This window comes from Perognathus longimembris, chromosome 14 (assembly GCF_023159225.1).
Source record: "Perognathus longimembris pacificus isolate PPM17 chromosome 14, ASM2315922v1, whole genome shotgun sequence".
NCBI lineage: Eukaryota > Metazoa > Chordata > Mammalia > Rodentia > Heteromyidae > Perognathus > Perognathus longimembris.
The window spans coordinates 53,437,247-53,461,863 of record NC_063174.1 but is presented as its reverse complement, the minus strand read 5'-3'; the positions used below and the strand labels follow the sequence as shown (position 1 = coordinate 53,461,863).

The following is a 24,617-nucleotide window of genomic DNA, read 5'->3' as shown; positions in this document are numbered from 1 at the left end:
GTTGTGAGGACTGCTTCTCAGCCCTTCTCACCATGACCTCACATGGTTGAAGGGACTAACAGGCTCTCTGGAGCTCTGTTTTTGGACAGTCCTGGGGTCTGAACTGAGGGCGCTGTCCTTGAGCCTCTGTGTGCTCTACCCCTGAGCCACAGTGCCCTCTTCTTCCCCCCCCCCCCCCCCGCGCCCCCGTTTGGCTTTTTCTGAGTGGTTTATTGGAAATAAGAGTCTCACAGGCACTTTTCTACCCAGGCTGGCTTCCAGCGGTGATCCTCACATCTCAGCCCCCTGAGTAGCTAAGATTACAGGCATGAGCCACGGGCTCCTGGCTTCTGGAGCTCTTTTTTTTTTTAAAGGACAATGTCTTTCATGACATTGTCCAGTCACCTCTCAGAGGCCCCCGTGTCTTCACACTAGCACATTGGGGATTCAAATTCAACATAAATTTTGAAGGGGAACAAAATTCATACCATAGGGGCCAGTAGGGAAAAAAAATAGAATGGAATTTCAGTTCCTCTTTGAGAATGGAAATCCATCCTATCCTGTTTGCTTTTGTAGTCTTAGCATTCAAGCAGTTATTCCACGGATTTTGTTTTTTGAAACCAGACATTACAATGGTTCTTGGGTTCCTTCCTGCCTCTTCATTCTAGTGTCTACTTATTCAGACTCTCCTTTATCTTCCTTCCATCCATGCCGTGTATTTCTGCCACTGTAATTTTTGGCAAACATTACTTTCATTATGTCAGGGGCCTTGAGAACTTAGAGATCCAATTAAACCTAATTAGTCTGGCGTTCTAGGTTTTGGATCAGCTAGTTCTGTGTACCTATTTTATGTTATGTTTTTACTGGGTTTTCTACATAACAACATGTTGCTAATTAGAACAGGTTTCTTCTTTTTCCCTTTTCTCTATACAAGCTATTTATTTGAAATGCCATCTATGTGTAGGATAAAATTAGTGTTACATTCTCATCAGTAATGGTAGAAAAACAGAGCCATTGAAAACCTCTGTATAACTGTAGCTACACAAAAGATAAATGTATTGCTTCACAGTGCTTCACACAGATAATTCTTGGGGTGGAAGGTACCTAAATAAAAATGCTATATATATATGTTTTAAATTTTTATTGTTACTATAAAGGTGATGTATAGAGAGGTTAAAGTTACATAAGTCAGGTAAAGAGGACATTTCTTTCTGGACAATGAGCTTTTAAAACACTATGTAAAATTGAAACGTCAATAAGGTTTACAATGTATTGGTTATGCAGGTTGTAGAAAACACTTGCACAGGACATGACAACAGTTTAAAAAATTAGAGTAGGTTTTCTATTATTCTCTATTAAAAGTAGAGTTTTTCCACTGATATACATTTGCTTTAGTTATTAGTTTAGCCCAGAATTTCCCAGCCATCTCTTTCCCTCCTGTGCTAGTAAGAGTTGAACCCATATTCATGCCTGGTAAGCATTCTATCACTGAGCTATACTCCTACTTCTAAGTTGCCAGGCTGTCCTGGAATCTTTGTTTTCCTGTTTCTGCTTCTTTGAAAGCTGAGATTACAGGCCTGCACTACCATGCCTATACATTATTGCCCTTTTGCCAGTATAAATCCTGTACTTTCCTAGGTAAAGACCTAGTACCTATCCTACAGCTTAAAGGGCTTTTGTAGGTATTTGTGATTTAAAAAAAAATAAAATGACTGCACAGATCTTTCCCAGTAAGCCTTTCTGACTAGTTTCTCTAGATGATATTCTTCATGTCCAGAAGCTCTATAAGCCTGTTTGTAAAATTATATTCTCACATATTTGTGCAAATTTAATACATGGTTAATTCATTAAATAAAATGTAGGAGGTGAGTAACTTAGTCATAAACTGAAAAATGTACTTGAAATAGCTTCAAAAGCATCATTATTATTTTTACTTCTCTTATAAATATGTTTTTCAATGAGCCCGTTCTGAGCTTTAATGAAATAATTTCTGAGCTTTCTAACGAAATAATTTCAGCACATACTCTGCGCATTTGTGCAGCTTAGCAGAAACTATGGCAACAGAAAAAATGTGTTTCTATTGATTTTTTTTCCTCTTTAAGAATGGAGGTTTCAAGTTAAACATCTCACAACTTTAAAAAATTATATGTGACATGCCTTAAAAATTTATATTTTGTGATCAAATTACCTAGAAAATTAAGAAACCCTTTTGAACTGGTCAGGGTAGTGCATACATGTAATCCCAGTACTTGGAAGGATAAGACAGGAGGATCTTGAGTTGGAGGCCAGCCTGGGCTACAAAATGAGACAAATGAACAAACAGAGGGAGGAAGGGAGGAAGAAAGGAGGAGGAGAGGTAGGGGAGGGAAAGAGAGAGAAGGAAGGAAAGAAAGAAGAAGGGAGAGAGGATCGGAGGGGAGGGAGAAATAAGGAGGGTTGGAAGGGAGAAGGAAAGAGACTATAGGGGAGCGAGACCTTTATCTATCATAGATTTATGGCTAACATGTGCCAAGAAGAATATACCAAAAATTAAGAGTAGTTATTCAGTTATGGGAGGATTCCATGGGATATTTTATTCCATAATATTATCTTTTTGTTAAACAGTGAACCTGGATTATTTTATACTGGAGAAAAAATCATAAAGTTATTGAAATCTGGGGGGAAAGCTTAAGTTTCTTATTTTAAAAACCGTACCATGTTGGAGGATTGGATATTGTTAAGGAACGGAAAGAAAATGGTGAATTGCTACCTATGAAAGGATAAAATTAGTAAATGTAAAACGTGGTACCTAATTCTTGCAAGAGATATTTCATTACACTAGAAAGGAAGAGAAAAATGTGTCTTACTCAGTTTTGCTTTGTGTTTGTCACAAGGTTAATTAAATGTATGTTACTTTTTTTTCCTACCCCCAAACCCATATACCAGTTGCTTCTTCGTACCCATCAGAGTGAAAAAAACCCATAATCAATTCTTGGTGAGGATATAGAGAAATGAAGTTCCTAGGCAATGATGGTAGCAATATAATATGGTATATAGCCACCTCTGTGAAAGGTAGTTCTTCAAAAAATTAAAATCAGAAAACAGACAAGAAATGTACCCAAGGCTTAACGTATGAAACTGTAATCTCTCTGTACATCCCTTTGACAATAAATAAGAAAAAAAAAAACAAAATCAGAAAACTGGTTGAGGGCTAGGAATGTGTCTTAGTGGTAGAGAGCTTGCCTAGCATGCACGAAGCCCTGGGTTTCAATTCCTCAGCACCATATACATAGAAAAAGCCAGAAGTGGCGTGGTGGCTCAAGTGGTAGACTGCTAGCCTTGAGCAAAAGAAAAGACACTCAGGGACAATGCCCATGTGGAGTTCAAGCCCCAGGACTGGCAAAAGGAAGGGAGGTAGGAAGGGAAAAGAAAAAAAAAAAACTACTTGGTCTAGTAATTCCATTTATCATAACATTTCAGTTCCTGTAAGAATTGAGACCAAGTTCTTGAAGAAATATTTGTGTAACCATAGTCAGCACCATATTATTCACAGTAGTGAAAATGTGGAAGCAACTCGTGTCTGATAGATGAATAATAAGCAAAATGTAGTATCTATACACAATGGAATATTATTCAGCTTTGAAAAGGGAGAAAATTCTGACACATGCATCAGGATAGAGGAAACATGTTAAGTGAAATAAACCAAGTACAATTTTGTATGATTTGACTTATGCTTAGAGTAACCAAAGTTATAGAGAAAGAAAGTAGAATATTTGTTGTCAAGGGTTGGGCCGAGGGAGAATAGGAAGTTACTGTTTAATGGTTGAGTTTCAGTTCTGCAGGAATGGAAAGTTAGGTAGATGCATGCTGTATAATTTTATGAATGTATTTAATAACAAAATTGTATGCTTCAAATGCTTAACACATTAAATTTTATATGGCTTATACCGTAATAAAATTTTGGAAAATTACATCAGTTGTATTCTGCCATTCTGCATATGTTGTATTAGTGTATTTTAAGTATAGGAACAGGTGAGGTTATTCCTTCATGGTGCAAGGAACCAATTATTGTGTTTGATGTTTACTGGTGTTTAAACTTAACTTAATGCTATACCATTAGAGCCATATTTCCAGTTCAACTTTTTTTCCCCTGGCTAATAAATGGAAGATAGAGTCTCATGGACTTTTCTGTCTGGGCTGGCTTCAAACAGTGATTTTCAGATCTCAAATTCCTTAGAGCTAAGATCATAGGTGCAAGCCATTTGTGCATGAAACATCTTTATTTCTTTTGCCTCTCCTGGGGCTTGAATTCAGGATCTTGGTGCTGTCCCTGAGCTTTTCTTTGGCTCAATACTGGCACTCTACCACTTGAGCTACAGCTCCCACTGCCATTTTGTTGTTGTTAATTTATTGGAGATAAGAGTCTAACAGGCTTTCCTACCTAAGCTGGCTTCGAACCACAACCATCAGATGTCAGCCTCTTCAGTAGCTAGGATTATGGGGTGAGCCACTGGCTGGCACCTGGCCATCTTTCTTTGTTTTTGTTTAGTAATGCATTGGTGTAAACAAAAAAAACAACTGTAAAGCTTTTGACAAGACTGACATAATTAACAACAGAGATAAGCTTAAAGTAGACCTTGAAATACCTTAGATTTTAATCCAGTTTACATTTGGTGTGCCCATCAGAATGGATACCAGATATGAAACATGGATAGGATCATGTTGCCAAGTATCAGCTGACTCACTCCAGTTTAAGTTTTATGATTATTATCTTTAAGTCTTTACACAAATGGTTTTCAGTCTAACCAAGTCAGATTATAATGCATCTTGATCAATGTTGCTTCTTCCAGTGCAGTTTAAGTTTTTAAAAGTTTGTTGATAGTCCTTATTTTTTTATTGATAGTCCTTATTTTTTTATATTTGTGGAAGGGTTTTTTGTTTTTGTTTTTTTTTAAAACTGTTTCTGTGGGAAGGAGTTAATTCTTTTAGTTAGGATTTAGAGGCATGTGAGGTTTGGTGCTATTATGCTATACAAGACACTAAGAAATGCTGAAATTCTGCTCTAATGGGCCTCTCCTAGGAGGTATGAGGAATCTGTCTAAAGAATAATAGCTACTGGGGATCAGTGGTGCATACATGCAGCATTCCAGTGTAGCACTCGGTATATAAGCTGCATTCCGTTCAGATAGTGTGATTTACAGCCTACCTGGGTCTCTACTTCTGTCCCTGTCCCATCTAGTCAACATCTTGGGGACAGCGTGTTCAGCATGAGACCTAGATGGTTAGAAAGAAGACCCAAACTCTAGTGAGTGAATACCAGTTTTCTTAGTTCAAGGGTCTCTGCCAAGAATACTGTAGACTGAGTGGTGTGAACAACTATCCTGTGTCATAGTTCTGGAGGCTAGGAATCCAATATCAACATGCTGGTGAGGGCCTGTTGCTACTTTGCACTTGCAAATATATTTCCCACTGCAGAAAGCAGAGAGTTTGTAAGCGAGTATGTTCTCCTGTCTCTATCTAAGTCACTAATCCATCAAAAAGATTCCATTCCTAGGAATTATCTACCTTTTGTCCGTCTACAACCACAAAGTACCATCTCCTTTTGAGTATTAAGAAAGACAGTAGACAACTCTTTACGGCTCAACACAGGCCTGTTTTGAGTGTCTTGTTCCTAGGCAGGAAAGTAGCTCCACATCTTTTGTTCATCTTATTTTGGACTTTATTGAGACATGTGAATGACTAAGAAAGGCAGAAGATTTTTCTGCAATTGATGTTGTTATTTCATCTTTGGGGGTAAAATAATATGTGTAAATATTTAAGTCTTATTCTAATATATGTTAGTATTGTTGGTAAATTTGAGCTCTTGTTCTTAGGTTAACAATTTAATTAAGAGAGATGAAGTTTATTTTTAGATTTTCATGCTCAAAGGCTTTAATCATAGTGACAAAATAATAGCATAGAAATGAAGCTATTTAGGTATCTAGACAACATGCTTACATGGTTTTCATTGCTTAAGATGCTGTATAGTATGATATTTAGTATTTGCTTTTTTACCTCCTCTGGTGTTAGAGACCCAACTTGGAGCCTTGTGCTAATTACTGTGGACATGCTTTACCACTAAGCTATACCCCCAGCCTTACAATCTGCTTTTATATGCTTTCTTGCTAATATAATTAGAAAATTCTTCCTATTCTTAAATATGATCAGTCTTCCTATTGGTTTGCTCCCTTTTGTGTAATCACTTTGCCTAATATAATGTGAACATGAAATTTGAATGATATCTAGATACTAAGTTCTAAAAACATTATTATAATAAAAACTTAAAATTCACACACAGAGCTCTATCATTGAACCAGCAATATTGGTGTATATGTTCAGTTAAAGAAGTAAAACCGCCAGTATCTCAGAAACTGTCACAGACCCCTTCAGGTGATAATGCCCTTTATTATTTCTTACACTGTTTCTCTTTCTTTCTCTAGCTAACTTAACAGGACATGCAGAGAAGGTGGGGATTGAAAATTTTGAGCTCCTAAAGGTCCTAGGAACAGGAGGTAAGTCAGAAGAACTTGTTACTCCTATTACTCAAGATTGATAGCCTCACTACAGCAGTCAATTTAAAAAATTAGAATCATGAGGAATCCAATAGGAAAACTATTCAAGAACATGAACAGAAGAAATACAAAGGCAAACATGTAAAAAAAATTTCTTGTTGTATGTACATGGTGACACACACTGAAGTCCCAGCTCTCAGAAGGCTAAGGCAGGAAGATTGTGAGTTTGAGGTTAGTATGAGCTACATATTGAGGCCTTGTCTCAAAAATAAATTTACTCTGATGTTGGGAATGTAAATTAATATACCTTCATATAGGACACAGTCATTTAAAAATATTAATATTTACAGAAGCTTATTATATGCCAAATACTCTATTCAGTGCCTTATATTTTTGATTGACTCATTCATTCTTCACTTAATGCTGCTAGTCAGTGCTCATCATTTGTAATAATGAACTGAGTTTGACAACTTAGTTGCCAAACAAGTGTTTGGCAAAATAGAACTTGGATGTGTGTGTGTGTGTGTGTGTGTGTGTGTATGTGTATGTATATATATCCATAAGCTATGGTACACTGTGCCATTTTCATAATAATTATATGAATAAAAGTCAATATGTATATAGAAACATCTCTGGGATGTATAACAAAAATGGTAACACTGATTGTTTCTGGGTACATTAGGTATAGATGACCTTGATTTTCTGCTTTTCAGAAATTTCTTTTTCCTCAAAATGATCTACCTCTGTTTCTACTGCTCTGGAGCCCAAACTGGCTCCTGATTGTCTAGCCAGGGCTGTTGTAGAGACTCCCACACTTAGTGAACCCCGTGTGTGCTGTCTGCTGTTATTGTGGGATTGACAAAAGTTCACGAACCAGGTTCTACACATTTTCTTTTGCACTAGGTCCTGCCAGCTATGTAGTTGATCTTGACAGGTATGTACCTGTCTCTTCAGCCTTGCCCCTGGAGTGTGTTTCTCTGCAATCAAAACCATGACAGCTGGCTTTGCTCCTTTTCCTTTGCTCAGTAGACTTGAAGAAGAGGCCCTGAACTCTTTTGCCAATTTCAACAGCCCCAGGCCTCTTTCTGTGGAAGGAGGGGGAAAACCTCAAGGAACATAACATTTTTTTTCTTTCCCACTGTACTTAAAATCCTCAGCTGGTCCTGGTAGCTGGTGATGGATTGCAGATGTACCTTGAAGGGTATCTACCCCTACCTTCTGCGTGCCAAACCTTCCAGCAGGGTTTCCACAATCCTTCCCAGCCACTGGCCAAATCTTACACATATACATATATGTTTAAGTTCTCATGTGTAAATTGTCTTCAGGTCAGTCAGTAATGAGCTCTCATGCCTAATGCTGTGTTATATAAAGCTTTCATAACTTCGGTGAGTAGTTTAGCATATAGTGTGGTGCCAGCTTACATAGCAACCAGTGAGTAAGCCCTGCCATTATTCCTGTGAGGTAAGCATTTTGGTGTCAGAAGAGTTTATTGTGGTTGTCAACCTGGAGAATTTGTGGTGCAGTCTCACCTTTGGATCATTTGTAAAGGTGTATTTTTTTTTTTAAAGTAGAAACTAGTTCCACCTACCCTATCGCTAAGAAATAATGCTTTAAAATACTATCAAAACAATGTCCATTGTCCCTACCTTTGTTTCCTGCTTCAAAGGCAGTATCTGCTCATAGGGGAAGAGTCCAGACCTGTGGTGAGTCAGTTTCCTTGAAAATATATTTGTAACATCTTTGAAAAGCTTTTCAGGGCAAATTTTATTTTGTCTACAGACTGTTTTATTTGCATGGTTTCTTTGTTATCTTTTTGGTAGTAGCTTTACTGAAATATGTCACACTCTATGTAGCTTACCTATTGTAAGTGAATTGTTTGGTGTCTTAGTATATTTACAAAGTTATGCACTCAACAACATTACAACCCTTTAGCTTCTGAAGTTCACCATCCTCCTCAGCCCTAAAGCACCCCACTAGTCTACTATCTATATCTATATATTTGCCAGTTCTGTAAGTGGAATCACACAAATGTAGTATTTGCTGACTGGCAAACTACATTGTTTCCAGGTTCATTGGAATTATAGCAGTACTTGCTTTCCCTTATGGCTAAATGTTCATTATATGGATGTGCCACATTTTGTTTATCCATCCACTGATGACCTTTAGAGTCGCTTCCACTTATATGCTGCTATAAGCACCATGTTTTGCATGAACATGATGTTTTCATTACTCTTGGCCCTATCCCTGAGTGAATTGCCAATTCACATGTTTAACTCTCTCTTCTCCCTCCTTCCTCTCCTCTCTCCTCCCCTTTTCTTTCCTCCTCCTTCTCCTTTTATGTTCCTGGGGTTTGAGCTGAAAGCTTCATCAGGCCTGGTAGGCAGGTACTCTACTTCACCTCCAGTCCTGTTTAGCACTGGTTATTTTCAAGATAGAGCCTTGTTCTTTGCCGGGGCCAGCCTGGACTATGGTGTTCCTATTTACACTTCTCTCTGTAGCTGGGGTGCATGCTACCACACTCAACTTTTTCTGTTAGAGTTTTATGAACTTTATGCCTGGCTTACAGCTGCAGTTCTCCCAACCTCAGCCTCCTGTGTAGCAGGGATACAGGTATATGCCACTTTGCCCAGTTATTACTTTAGATTAGTCTCATGAACTTCTTTCTCAGGCGTCAAAACATGATCCCCTTGATCTCCATCTCCTGAATAGCTGGGATTACAGGCATGGGCCACTAGTTCCTAGCTATATTTGACTTTGTGAGACCTATTGAGACTTTTTCTCAAAGTGGCTGCACCCAGCAGTATGTGAGGATTCCAATTTCTCCACATACTTTTAACATTTGTTATTATCTAATTTTTTATTATACATTCTTCTGTATGTGAAATGGCTTATGCTAAGTTGTGGGTATATGCCGGGCTAGCTCTATACCTCCTTTCGTGTAGAGATCCTGGGCCTATTTGCCCCCTCTGTGTGGTCCCCTTATCGCTCTCACGCATATCCTCTGGCCAGTAGGAAGTAATGCGGGAGCAAGGGCCACGGATGAGCTCCGGACCGGGTGTGGCCGCGAGAATGCCCTCCCCCGCCCCCCATACTCGCCAAGGAGGCCTGGTATGCATGGACACCTCGGAGTCAGCTTCAGGAGCTTCCCAAAGTTTTATTCAAGGGAGTGGTTTATATAACAGTAATGGTGGCAGGAAGAGGAGGGACTAACTGGGTATTAACGATTGGCTAATGAACTGTCCATCACGGTGGTGTCACGGAACTTCCCGCAGAGGGGGGAAGATTACGGTCCCCCCAGGACCAGCCTCTTGGCTCAGCCGGCACCATGGTGGTACACGTGCTCATAGACAGAGGGTGGGGGAGGTTCCAGACCCAGGAGAAGGTGGGAGTGACTAACAGCCAGCAGTCCCAGGTCTTAAAGGTATAGCCATCCCCTACAGGTATATATGTGTTACTAAGATTTGAACTAAGGGCTTTGTTAAGCAGGCATTCTACTGCTTGATCCAGGACCCCAGCTCTTTTTTTCAGATAGAGTCTTGTGCTTTTGCTCAGGGTGAACTCAGACTGTGATATTCCTTCCATCACCTGTTGCATAGCTGCGGTGTCTTACCATACCTGGCTTCTTTGTTGGCATATGGCCTTGCCAACTTTTTGCTTGATCTAGCCTCTAGCTACAGTCTTCTTATCCTCTCTGCTCCCCTGCCTGGTCACTTAGGTTAAATTTTATAAATAAAATTTATTAATAGCTCTTGTTATCCTGCTTAAGTGATTTATTCAGGCCGGCTTACTCATTTTCCATGGTCATATTTCTTACAAGGTATTATGTACACATTTACATATTTTGCATACAAGTTTATGTAAATTCTCGTTTTAAGTTTATTACCGTTTTAAGTCATTGTTGAGGTAAGAATGGCCTTATCTTTCTTTTTACTACAGATTTGGTTTTACAGTTCGTGTGACAAGAAGAAATCTGAAAAAAAATCACCTGCATAAATTTAAATTTTAATCTATTTCATTTGGAGAGTTTATAGCATCTTGCTGTTTTGGAAATGTGGCGAAACCAGCACCCCTGTCCTAGTGAGGAAAACAGGGAGCAGGATGTGGGGTTGACATTGTGTTCTTCACACGCTGTTTCTTTTGTCTGGTGCACAGCCAATGCCTAATTGTCCAACCTGCCACCAAGAAGTCCTCAAGTAGAAAACTTGCTTACATTGGCACATACTTTGTGGCCTTTGACCCATGCCTGCTTTGTGCCTGACCATTTTACTGACCCTTGGAGCCAAACTTCATGTTCTCTCTGATATCCCGCAGTAAGTCCAGCTCAGGGTTGCTTCTGGTTCTTTGCACAGAAAGCACAAATGGGTGTGCCAAGACACATAAAATTGTAAGAAATCACTATACTTAGCATATTTTTTCCATCAGAATTTAATGCTAATTCAGTAACATAGTAGAAAAACAGACTTTACATAAACAAATTTTCTGAGTAGATACTTTTTCAGGAATAATTATATCTAGCTGTCTATTATTTAGTGAGTAGGTGAATAACTGAGTATATCCCATCTAGGACCAGACTTCTGTAAAGATTCTTGAGTATTTTAAGGTGTAAATATCTGCATATTTACCTCATCTTTGTATGTTTTAGATATTAAAATTTACATTCTTTTTTTTTTTTAACCAAAAGATAAACATCAGCAGAATTGATCAGATGAAACTTCTGTTCTTGGTCAATCCAATTACTGCTGATTTTGTTTTTTTTACATAGATATGTAGCAGTTCTTTTAACAAGTAAGTTTTAAAAAGGCCAATACCATGTTTCCTTCTAGATGTGGGCACAACCACATGTCATTTATTCAGTGGCAATAGAAATTATTCTGGGGAAGTGGCTCTGTGGCTCAAGTGGTGGAGTGCCAGCCTTAAGCTGAAATGCTCAGAGATGCCCAGGCCCAGAGTTCAAGCCCCACACAGACAAAAAAACAACAAAAGGAACAATTTTCTGGGTAAGACACACATGACACCTCCTGAACTTTCTCAAATAAATTGATATATTAATTTTCATTATTGAGTTTTCTAACGTGATAAGAACCATTAAACTATTTCTTTTCTTTGAACTGTTTATTTTACATATGGAAATATATTCCTAATAGATGTAGAAACAAAATATTTTCCCCCTTACGATTAGATGACAGCTTTTATATTAGGAAACCCCTGAAGGGCTAGATAAAATACATTTCTTACATACAATGTCTATTTACTGCATGGAAAACATAGGGAAAACCCTTATATGCAAAAAAGAAAATGAGAGCAGGGCTCTAAAATAATAATTAAGCTCCTAAAGGTGGAAGTTATGGCTGGGGAAACCTGGCAGTGAATTATGAGCTCGTTTTGAGTTGACCGTTTTCATGCTTGGTATGGATGACAACGTCAAGAGGTGTAGAGTCTACTCAACTACTGATCATTAAAAGAAGAATGAGGGGGCTGGGGATATAGCCTAGTGGCAAGAGTGCCTGCCTCGGATACACGAGGCCCTAGGTTCAATTCCCCAGCACCACATATACAGAAAACGGCCAGAAGCGGCGCTGTGGCTCAAGTGGCAGAGTGCTAGCCTTGAGCGGGAAGAAGCCAGGGACAGTGCTCAGGCCCTGAGTCCAAGGCCCAGGACTGGCCAAAAAAAAAAAAAAAAAGAAGAATGAGGGCTGGGAATGTGGCATAGTGGTAGGGAGTTTGCATGAAGCCCTGTGTTCCATTCCTCAGTACCACATAAACAGAAAAAGCCAGAAGTGGCACTGTGGCTCAAGTGCTAAAGCGCTAGCTTTGAGCACAGAGAGGCTCAGGACCTTGCCCAGGCCCTGAATTCAAGCCCTAGAACTGGAAGGAAAAAAAAAAAAATACAAATGAGACTAGTGCTGGTGGTTCACAACTATAATCCCAGCCACTAAGGGAGCTGAGGTCTGAGGACCACTGATCTAAGTTGTCCCAGGGAGAAAAATCCACAAGACTCTATCTCCAGTGAACCAGCAAGAAAACTAGACTAGAGATGTTACCCAAATGTTAGAGTACCTATCACCTCTAAGTGGAAAAGGCAAATGAAAATGTGAGGCCCTAAGCTGGGTGTCAGTGGCTCATACCCGTAATAGTCCTAGCTATTTAGGAGGCTGAGATCAGAGGATCCTACTTTGAAACCCAGGGCAAACAAATCTGAGAGACTTTCTTTTGTTTTCTTTAAAAAGATTAATTTTATTGTAAAGGTGATGATAAATAGAGGAGTTACAGTTTTCTTTAAGAAGATTAATTTTATTGTAAAGGTGATGATAAATAGAGGGGTTACAGTTGTGTAAGTCAGGTAATGAGTTCATTTCTTTTTGAACAATAGCTCTTGATACCTCTTTCCCCACAAGTTATTTAGTTCATTTTCAACGTAGTGTCTAGTATCACTGCATTTATTCTTCCTTTGTCCCACCAATTCTATGCTCCTCCTTACCCTCCCCCAAAGAGATAAACAAGGCAAAAAAAATGAATAACATTTCCATTTCCTTACAAATGGCACAATATTATTCTTTTTGATGGAAGCAAAGAGTTCCATTTGTATATATGCTATATTTTCTTGATTCGTTCCTCCACTGAGGGGCATCTGGGTTGATTCCATATCTTGGCTATGATAAACAATGGTGCAATGAATGTGGTTGTGCTGATAGCTTTAGTGTGGCCTTGTTTGTGGTCTGTTGGATAAATGCTCAGGAGAGGAATTGATGGGCCATAGGGAAGCTCTTTAAGTTTAGTCTTTTTTTTTTTTTTTTTTTTTTTTTTGCCAGTCCTGTGGCTTGAGCTCAGGGCCTGGGCATTGTCCCTGAACGTCTTTTGGTTAAGGCTAGCACTCTAACACTTGAGCCACTTTCAGCTTTTTCTGTTTACGTTACTGAGGAATTGAACCCAGGGCTTTCATGCAGGCTAGGCAAGCAGTCTACCATTAAGCCACACTCCTAGCCCTCTATGTTTAGTCTTTTGAGGAACCACCATATTGCATCCCAGAGTGGTTGAACAAGTTTAGATTCCCACCAACAGTGTAGTAGTGTTCCCTTTTGGCTACATCCCCAACAGCATGTTACTGTTCATTCATGTGTTATTGCTTGATAATGGCCATTCTAACCGGAGTGAGGTGGAATCTCAGTGTTTTGATTTGCAGTTTTTTGTGGCCAGAGATAATGAACATTTCTTCATGCTTCTATTGGCCATTCTTACTTCTTCTGAGAAGTATTGAGAGACTCTTTATCTCCAGTTAGCCAAAAAGCTAGAAGTATAGGTGGGGCACAAATAGTAGAGCCACCAGCCTTAAGTGGAAAAAGCCAAGCAAGAGTGCAAGGAAGGCCCTGAGTTCAAATCCTAGCACTGTCACAAAAAAAGTATAAGGCCCTAAATTGAAGCCCTGGTACCAACACATCAAACATATGCACATATACACACATGAAGGATAGAGAAGAAACTTTCTGGCTCAGCACTAACTCTGCCAAATACTAATACATTAAAATTCAGGGAATAGAAAAATGGGAACTATTTCATTCAGGTCTTTTTTTTTATGAGGCTAGTGTAACTTTGATTTTGTATAAATATGTAAGGACCATTAAGGAAGGAAAATGACAGGCCCTTTTATATATGTGAAAAATTGAGTATCACATCAATGAGACCAAATCTTGTGTATGTTCTCTCAATACATTTAACACATTGCCTCATTATCTGCCTTCCCCTGGGTGCTAATCCTAGGCCTTTGAGGAAGAGCCACTGTAATGTTTTCCTTTTGCATTGCATCTGCACTTCATACCGTTCCTTATGCTCTTTACAGGTCTGTTGGTCTTTTCTTATTTGTCAAATGTATACAGTTCTCATTAGAAGATGTAATAGTTAAGAAAGGTCATTGTAGATGTTTCTGAATTTAAAAATCCAACTTTTGGTGACTAAGTAGTGCTGGGCTAGGTTTACCTCCCCTGCTTACTTTCTTATCTGCGCTCCCTTTCTCACCCTCTCCCCTGGCTGCCCAACCTGCAGGCAGGCCAGGGTGGAGTGGGGGAGCTAGGGTAGGCCTCAGGTGCATGTGGCCGAACTAGATCCCCTTTTTCCTCCCTCCTTACCCACGAAGGAAGCCAGGCACACACGGAGTCTAGGAGAAAGCTTCAAGAGCAATCTGGTTTAGGGCTGGGGATATAGCCTAGTGGCAAGAGTGCCTGCCTCAGATACACGAGGCCCTAGGTTCGATTCCCCAGCACCACATATACAGAAAACGGCCAGAAGCGGCGCTGTGGCTCAAGTGGCAGAGTGCTAGCCTTGAGCGGGAAGAAGCCAGGGACAGTGCTCAGGCCCTGAGTCCAAGGCCCAGGACTGGCCAAAAAAAAAAAAAAAGAGCAATCTGGTTTAATAGGGGAGTGGCTAACAGTTAATATAGTAATGCTGATAAGAAAAGGGGTGATAGACCAGGAGCTGGCGATAGGCTGGCGAGCTTGTCCTAGGACCCCTTCATGGGCTAACATCACTCCCATAGTACCATCCCCTGGGCAAAGCCCGCGAAAAGGGGAGCACATGTGCTAGCTGGCGAGAAATTGGGGGGCTGGTCACAAAGCTACCCCTTCTGGTTCCGGACCCAGAGAGGTGTGGCTTGCTTCCATACTGCCCCAGGGCTGGGGGAAGCGCAGCATCTCTGGATCACTCTCCTTGCCCTTCCCCCCTCAAGGCCAAAGCTGAATCCCCAACAAAGTAGAGTAGGTGTAAACTTTTTTATACGGAATATAATAAAATCTCAATTTTTATTCAAAAATTTCACCACTAACCTTACAGTTTCATTACCTTTTTAAAATAATTTTTTAGCACATTTTAGAAAATTAGAAAAACTGTGTATGCCATGTGAGGTTTTCGTTGAAAGTGAAACTGAAAACTCCTGATAAGTTAATTTTTATAAGTTCTGAAGTATAAAAATGCTGCTTATCAGATACCTTGTGGAGTTTGTGGGATATTTTAATATAAAAGATATGCTTTTTTAAAATCTCATACTCATACTTAAAGGCACAACAATCTCCTATTCAGCAGCTTGATTTCTTTCAGCTGCCTTACTTCCTTTAGTCTATCACTAATTTTTTGTCAATTCCTAAATTAGAAATCTAGAAATAATTTTTGATTCTTCTCTATTTTGGCCTTTTTATTTCTAAATTCTCATGTACTCATACTTTCTGTTCATATGACTCTTGATTTTTTGTCTTTGTGTTGGTGTGGGGTAGGAGTTGTTCTGTTCCAAGTGCCATTGCTCATTTTACCTAATGTATAGATTATTGCAAAAGGTTTCTTAAAAAGTTTTCTTTTGTAAGCTTTCTCTTTTATACTTTATCCTATTATAAATAATATGTAGTCTCAGATAAGTACATTATTATGCAGTTCTCATGTTTAAGAACATATAGTGCCTCTTTTCCAGTTAATTATTCAAGTTCAAATTCTTGCCTGCTTTCAGCTTTTCCTGTCTGTTTCCTTTGCTACCCTGATATTCCGCCTACTTTCTAGTCCAGTTCTCTGTCTTTTCTCCCCTACAATTATGTGTACTTTCCCACCCTCCCATGCCTTGCCTTATCTTGTTCTTCCATCTGCAGAGTTTCTTCTCTTCCAGCTGTCCAGATCCTGCCCAAATGGCTTCATTCTCTGGATTTTTTCCGTTAGAGCCCTTTGTAGAGAACAAGACTGAAACGATCTCTGAATTTTCTTCTCATCTTCCATGTTAACTAGATTGTAAACTCTTAACATCATCCTTCTTGTGTTTTTCTAGTGCTGTTGCCCTTTGCCCTTGCTACAACCTAACACAGGTTGAGGTATAATAGGCCTAACAAGTATTTCATTTCTGCTCTTGTCTCTGGCATTATTCTTTCTGCTGATACTTCCAAGTCTAGGAAATATCTTTGGTTCATCTTTTAGAATTGGTTTTGTGATGACATTTTGGATTGGTAGTGGGAATAATGATTCTACTTTATTTCTTTTCCTATCTTCTCTGCAGCCTTCCTTTTGATCATTCTGCTTTCTGTCCAAGTACAGTCTTGTCATGGTTACGTTCTAAGAAGCATTGTTAGGTAATTTTGTCATTGTGTGAACATTATAGGGTATACTTATATAAACTTAGCTGACATAGCTTTCTCTCTACCTAGGCTTTATGGTTCACAGCTAGTCCTGTTTAATCTCTTACCCACACTAAGACAAAGTAATCTCTCTGAAGTATTGATTTGATTAAGACACTGTGTGTGTCTGTAATCTTATCTGAGTATATTGGAAACCATGTATACTGGTATTAGAACTAGGAAATTGAAAGGGAATACCAAAATTGAGAGACACAGGGTAAAAAAAGAGAAACAACTACAAAAGCAATACTTGCAAAACTGTTTGGTGTAAGTGAACTGAACACCTCAGGGGGGGAAAGGGTAAGGGGGAGGGGGGAGGGGGTATGAGGGACAAGGTAACAAACAGTACAAGAAATGTATCCAATGCCTAACGTATGAAACTGTAACCTCTCTGTACATCAGTTTGATAATTAAAAAAAAAAAGAAGTAACCAGGACAATAAAATAGTAGATTCCAATAAAAAAAAAAAGACACTGTGTGTCTATGTATGCTGGTACTTGGGCTTGTACTCAGGGCCTGGGCGGGCGCTGTTCCTGAGCTTGCTCAAGGCTAGTGCTCTATCACTTGAGCTAAAGCTCTATCTCTGGCTTTTTGGTAGTTTATTGGAGATAAAGAGTTTCATGGACTTTCTTGCCCAAGTTGGATTTGAATGGTGTCCCCAGATCCCAGCCTCCTGAGTAGCTAAGATTACAGGCATGAGCCTCCACTATCCAGAGAAGACACTTTTTGATTTAAAATTTTTCAGCTTATTCCTAGTGATCTGATTCATTTATTCAGAAGTATTGATTGAGAAGCAGATGCTGTTCTGGGTGCTGAGTGAGAAGTTCGGTTTGTTTTTTTTTGTTTTTGTTTTTTTTTTTGGCCAGTCCTGGGCCTTGGACTCAGGGCCTGAGCACTGTCCCTGGCTTCTTCCAGCTCAAGGCTAGCACTCTGCCACTTGAGCCACAGCGCCGCTTCTGGCCGTTTTCTGTATATGTGGTGCTGGGGAATCGAACCTAGGGCCTCGTGTATCCGAGGCAGGCACTCTTGCCACTAGGCTATATCCCCAGCCCAGAAGTTCGGTTTTGTTTGTTTCTTGGTTGTGGGACTTGAACTCAGGGCTTGGGCGCTATCCTTGAGCTCTTTTGCTCAAGGCTAGCAATCTACCACTTTGAGCCATAGCTCCACTTCTGGTTTATGAGTCATTGGTTGGAGATAAGAGTCTCATGATGACTTTTCTGCTGGAAGAGTCTGCCCCTGATGTCTCTGAACCAGATCTCAGCTTCCTGAGTAGTAGCTAGGGTTACAGGCACGAATTACCAGTGCCCTGCAGTGAGTAGTTTTAAAAGATATATTACATATAAAGTTCCAGATTGAATGAGATGGATCTGAACTGTATGAGTTTAAGCTGAGTGCTTGAAACCTTGGAATGAATGTTGGCAAAGTGTAGGAATCCAGAATGTTTGGCATACAGTAGTTGTCTAATGAGCAGTGCCATCTGAGCTACCTTGGTCCCTGGGGACTTCTTGAGAAGTTCACTTTTATCTTAAAATATGCTACCCCCCATCTAATCAGCAACAAGTCTTATGAATTGTTCTGTGAAGATACTGATTACCAAGTAAACATTATGTTCGGGTTGCTTACCTTAGCAGTGAGTGCCATCTTTATTATGTAGTCTGTCGTTTCTTTACTAAGTGACCCCAAACTCTAAATTGTCTTCCCCACAGAAGAGCCCCTTTAAAAAAACAAAACAAACGTATTTCTTCAGAGGACTTCAGAAACATATTTTACTTGTTAAAGAAAATATATTTCATTTCTTCTGAGTAATTTGCCACTAGAGGGTGCTAGAAATTGTATTAGGCAGCTGAAAGACACTACTTTGTGGTGACATAACAGGGAACAACTTTAGTTGAGTCACTGTAAAAGGTTCTTTTAAATAGTCTGATGACTTAGTCATCATTTGTCATCTTATTCTCTTAACTGTTGTGAGAGTATCCCATTAAAACAACGTGTTTAAAATCATACCTTTATTAAATTGTCAAAATTGTCATTCAAAAAATGTATAATCTTACATTTGTATATACCCACTATGCCTTATGCCTCAGTATAAGCCCACAGTCTTTATGTAACTCCTAAAGGTGTGATGTTTGTGATAAACAAAAGATGATTCCATATGAAAGTGTTGATTGACATTGTGTCTCCAGGATGAATACAGTTTTTATTTCTTATTGATGCTATATGAGGTCATGTTAGTCAGAAGCAGAAATTGCTTCATGAGAGAATGAGAGCCAGGGAAGGGATCAGCAGGGGTCTAAGCTGGACTCCAGATTCAGCCTGAACTCATGGCAAGTTTTAGACAAGAGTGAAGGCTACTTGAATTGAGGTGAGGTTGAGGTTAGCAGCATGAAGCTCCTAGGTTAAGTGGCTCCCATCTACCTTCTTCAGAGAAGAGGTAGTTATGGGCCATTAACTCTCCTAGAGCAGAGAAGTGTTGGTGTATCCGTTGGAAAAAAGGTTCCACCAGCCACTAACAACATCTACTACAAGTCACCATTAACTACACGAGTTAAGATATAACTGTTGAGGTAGGCAAACAACCTGTTTGTTGAGATATATACAATGATTATTTATGCATCTCTTTCCTAGCCTTTCTAGGTTCCTAGATTTTTTTTCTTTTAGTAAGATGCTGTGGTTTTCACAGCTAGTTTTCTCTGCGTTTTAGACCTTTCATTTGGGCATGGTTCCTTTGTGACTTCTTTTCAAAAGCTGGACCAGAACCCTTTGGTTTTCAATTCATTTGAGACTAAAGAAACACCCCATGAACTACATGAGTTATTCCTTTCCTGCTTCTTAGGACAGTTTCTATCATTTTATTACTGCACTTTCATTTATGGATATAAAGTACCTCAACTATATTCATTCTCTCTCCATTCATCTTCTCTTCTCCAACTGGTAAGATCTCCCAACATAGCCTGTTATACATTCCTGTCATTCAATTTTTAGTGTATATTAATTGTATAAAGGGATTTTAATGAGGTATTTCACACATGAATATCATACTTTAATCAAATTTCATGCCTCTATTACTCTCTTTCCACATCCCTCTTATCCCTTTATTATTCATTAGTTTTTTGGGTTTTTTTTTTTTTTGCCAGTCCTGAGCTTTGGACTCAGCGCCTGAGCACTGTCCCTGGCTTCTTATTGCTCAAGGATAGCACTCTGCCACTTGAGCCACAGCGCCACCTCTGGCCATATTCCCAGCCCTATTCATTAGTTTTTGATGAGTTCTTTTACACCATCTTCATACAGACACAACATTATAATTCTATATTATTCACCCTCCATCATTCTCTTCTCCCCATCTCCCATGTCACTCAAAGACCTAGTCATGTTTTATATACATATATATATATATAATCTTGTACATGTATATTTTCAAGTCTAGATTCTGCATATGAAGCCGTGTCCTCCTAAACCTGGTTTGCTTTGCTTAAAGATGATATTCTCTAGTTCCATTTATTTTCCTGCAAGTGCCATAATTTCATTCTTCTTTATTGCTGATGACTTCTCCATTGTGTATATGTGCCACGTAGTCTTTTATATTTGCCAGTTGTAGGACATGGAAACTGCTTCTATCCATGCCTCTGTGAACAGTGCTGCAGCGGACATGATATGCGAATGTCTGGTGATTCTTGACCTGCATTCTTTTGAAGATATGTTCGAGTGGTTATTGCTGGTTAATAGGGTACTGCTATTTTTAGTTTTTTGAGAAACATATAATTTTTAGTGTGTTTTGAGGATGATACGTTTTTGAAAAGAGATACAAGGCATTTTCAAGAAGAAAATGAATGAATGAATAATAACATAGAAAAGAGAATGGAAGCCGGTTTCAAATGAAATAAGTCTTACTGATCTAAGATAAAATAGACATTGTAATTGAGCCCTGAATTTAACTCTGAGGTTATTAAGAACTTAAGAAAAAAGAAAATACTTGACCTATATAATTTGTGGGGTTTTTTAGTGAAGTGTATAAACTCATTTATAACAGTGACTTTTTAAGTGTTTTGACTGTTACACATTTCAAGAAAGAGGTACAATTCTGTGTATATCTTTTTGCATGTGGGTTTAGGCACAAAGATACACATTTTTTTCACTAATACTTACATAGAGTTAGTTATCTGCCAGGCCTCTTCTAGAATGTATATTAACTTACCTAATCTTCAAATCATATGTGGGAGCTGTTATTGTCCATAATGAGGAAATTAGAAACATAATGTTCAATACTTTATTGAAATCCACATAGTTAAGAAGTGGCATACCGGGGCTGGGGATATAGCCTAGTGGCAAGAGTGCCTGCCTCAGATACACGAGGCCCTAGGTTCGATTCCCCAGCACCACATATATAGAAAATGGCCAGAAGTGGCGCTGTGGCTCAAGTGGCAGAGTGCTAGCCTTGAGCGGGAAGAAGCCAGGGACAGTGCTCAGGCCCTGAGTCCAAGGCCCAGGACTGGCCAAAAAAAAAAAAAAAAAAAAAAAGAAGTGGCATACCTAGGATTCAAACCCGTGCAGTCTGGTACCAGATTCTCCTCATTGCCTGTACCCTTCCCACATGCAGTTTGTTTACATTCATATATTCATGCACATATATGCTTATAAATAGAGTAAGGACGTGTGTTTTTTTTAACATAAAATGTAATTATTTCTGACTTTCTTTTGAATGGAATTAGAATTTTTAAATACTAATCTCTTCCTGGGCTTTTATTGACAGAATTGTAAGCATAGTGAACCAAGAATACAACCTCCAGCTATCATGTTAGGAAACAAGTTTTATGAAACACTTTTAGTGTGTTTTATTTCTTTTTTGGGGTGATAGTAATGGGACTGGGGTTTGAACTCAAGGAGCACAATTCTTTTTTATATACTGTCTAAAAAGTGTCATGCAGGCAATTAAACCTCAATTTACTAAAGACTTTATGAATAGAACTTAACTTCTATACAGTGCAAATGAGGTACTGTCTGTTGATCTACCTTTTTTTTTGTGCCAATCCTGGGGCTTGGACTCAGGCCTGAGCACTGTCCCTGGCTTCTTTTTGCTCAAGGCTAGCACTGTGCCACTTGAGCCACAGCGCCACTTTTGGCCATTTTCTATATATGTGGTGCTGGGGAATTGAACCCAGGACTTCATGTATGGGAGGCAAGCACTCTTGCCACTAGGCCATATTCCCAGCCCTGTTGATCTATCTTAACACAAGCTATGTTTAGAAAATACTTGAGATGTAGAGTAAAGCTTCTTTTCGATTGAGGTCTAGTGATATTTTACTTGACTCTTTAGAAATACAAAATTGTGGCCAGCCAGTTTCATGGTTACCTCCTAGTGTTTTCTTTTTGTTGTGGGTTACGCTACCGTAATAGCGAAGTGAAGTTCTTTCTCTCAGAATCCTTTTCAGCGCTGGTGGTTTGACTGGAGCATGGGTAAATGCTGCCATAGCTTTACTGCGTACATTCAGCAAGCATAGAGCCGTCCAGTAAGGAGGGTCATGACAAGTGAAACTTAAAGATCTAAGAGTGTATTTCTTATTTGATTCTGGAACTGCTGCACTGAAGTAAATGAGGTGTTCTGTAGGGGAAAGAGCAGGTATGGGAATGGGGACTACTTTTCAGAGCTGGGAGCTAGTGTCTAGGACAAATCATATGTGGGGAGATGATGATCTACCCACAAGTGAGAAGCGGGTATGGCCAGGCATTGTAATTCGTTTTTGCATAGTTGTGAGAGGTCACAAAGCAGGGACCATATATAGATGTCACTATATTAAGATGCTTTCCTGTTCTAAAACAGTAGCAACTACGTTTTTGGAGTTCATTTTCACCATGGAATGTAGCTAGGATTTAGATTTAATGCCAAAATTAAAAGAAATTGCTTCATACTAGTCCTTTGTTCCTGTCTAAAAGGGGAAGAGTTAGCCAGTTCTGCCTATGTGTTGAAGATCTAACTTCTACTGAAGAAGCTTCAACTTTAGGTCAAAATTACCTGGAAGGAGGGTATTTGGCAGTGCTTTATATATTTCTTTTTCTGGTCTTTCCCTGTTTGCTTATTCCTGTTGCTTATTCTTTTTTTTCTAGTCAGCATAATTTGAGCTCCTATGTCAGCTCCACTTGCTAATACAAGTGAATAAAATTTTTTAAAAAGAACCATAATTTTATAGTCTAGTGGATATTAGACAAAAAAATCAATCACACACATAAATGCAGAATTATATTTCTGATTATTTCATGGCAGAGAAAGGAGTACATGGGATTCTGAGAGCCTGAAGTAGGAAGACTTGTCCTAATCTGGGAAGTAAAAATAAGGTGATTGAATCAAAGTGTAAGTGAGATGATAGAAAAGTGGAGATAGGTAGAAGCTAGCTAATTTAGAAATCTAGTTATATTAAGCATGTTCTTTATCAGAATAACAAAGGGACATGAGGTGTGAATCAGAAGTGTTGTATTTGTGTCAAGTTCTATGACAGCATAAAAGGACAGGAGCAAGCTGGGAGGCATAGCTGGGAATATTTGTATGTGTAACCATTTCATCACAAGGTTCTGATCATCCAGGAGGATGAGCAGGGCACATTGCACAAGGTGAGTTAAGCCTCTCTCAAATGACACAGTGGTGCTTGTGGGTAGTCTAAGAATGGTGGCTCAAGTGAGAATCATTTTTAAAAGAGTTATATATTTTAGAACATTTTTCTTCCTGTAAGATTTTACAAATCAGGGCTGGGGATATGGCCTAGTGGCAAGAGAGCTTGCCTCGTATACATGAGGCCCTGGGTTCGATTCCCCAGCACCACATATACAGAAAACGGCCAGAAGTGGCACTGTGGCTCAAGTGGCAGAGTGCTAGCCTTGAGCAAAAGGAAGCCAGGAACAGTGCTCAGGCCCTGAGTCCAAGGCCCAGGACTGGCCAAAAAAAAAAAAAAAAAGATTTTACAAATCATACATTCTTTGCTGATCATCAGATACTGTGGGCGTGAGACTTTGAGGTTGAAGTGTATACACACTGGTTTATATTGCTTAAACCACATTTGTAATCTATGACCTAAGATGAACAGTTTCAGATTCTTTAAGGACTAAGAACTAGACATATTTAAAGTAATCCGAGTACAAAAATCTTTCCAGATTTTTCATAATTTCCCCCTACCTTTCTCCTGTTTCTCCCACAGCTAATTTTTCAGTAGTTGCATTTTAAAAGTGACTTGCTTGTTATCTAACCCTTTCAAAGCACTCACATTTCAGTGGCTTATGTAATACTTAATTACAGTATATAATAAGAATAGAACATGTGAAAAGCACAAACCTGCAGGGCAGCAAGTATCAGTGACTAGTGGGAAGCCCGAGGGCGGAGCGCATGGGTGAACAAGTCACCAGAGTTCAGTGTGCAGCAGGTGTTTACCAAAGGAAAGAGGAGCACCGTCTTGGGAGTTGGCTGGCTAAAAGGCTAATATGTCTTAAGAGACTTTCCTTGATATTATTTTCCTAAACACTCACGTACAATAGTTTATGTGCAAAGTTTGGTATGAACTCAAAGTGTGACAGGGCTAATAAGAGGTGTATGTAATGTATATAATTTTAAGCAACATTAATAAGAGTTTGAGTGGTAGAAAACAATAGGCTCAAGAGATATGTGTTGGTAGGATCCCAGAGAGAACAGCATGTCCAAGTTAAACAGCTTAAAGAAAGACATAAATTTGGTCAGCATGACTCTGTGGCTGTTTTCTTGTGTGAAAAATGGGAGTCATGTTATTACCCACCTTCTAGTATGTTCAGAAGATTGTGACATTTTTCAGAGATCTTAGCACAGATGACCTTGCACACAATAAAGACTCAAAAATACTGAAAGTTATAGCTATAATTATTCTTGAGAATAACCAAATCCTACTCCCCGAATTTTCCATCATAGCTACCCAGTTATCGACAAGTATTTCTTTCTTTCTTTTTTTTTTTTTTTAGCCAG

The 24,617-nt window shown here is 39.1% G+C and overlaps 1 protein-coding gene across 2 annotated transcripts in view; it reads left to right on the top strand.

The window, feature by feature from the left end:
* Rps6ka5 (ribosomal protein S6 kinase A5) overlaps window positions 1-24,617 on the top strand; it is a 132,834-nt gene that overhangs the window by 32,241 nt on the left and 75,976 nt on the right. Inside the window, exon 2 of one of the 2 annotated variants that reach the window (XM_048361743.1) lies at window positions 6,438-6,509. The exons of the other annotated variant lie outside the window; for it this stretch is intronic. Coding sequence (XP_048217700.1) covers window positions 6,438-6,509 — 72 coding nt within the window. The remainder of the gene's footprint in view (window positions 1-6,437; window positions 6,510-24,617) is intronic. 2 annotated transcript variants of the gene reach the window in all.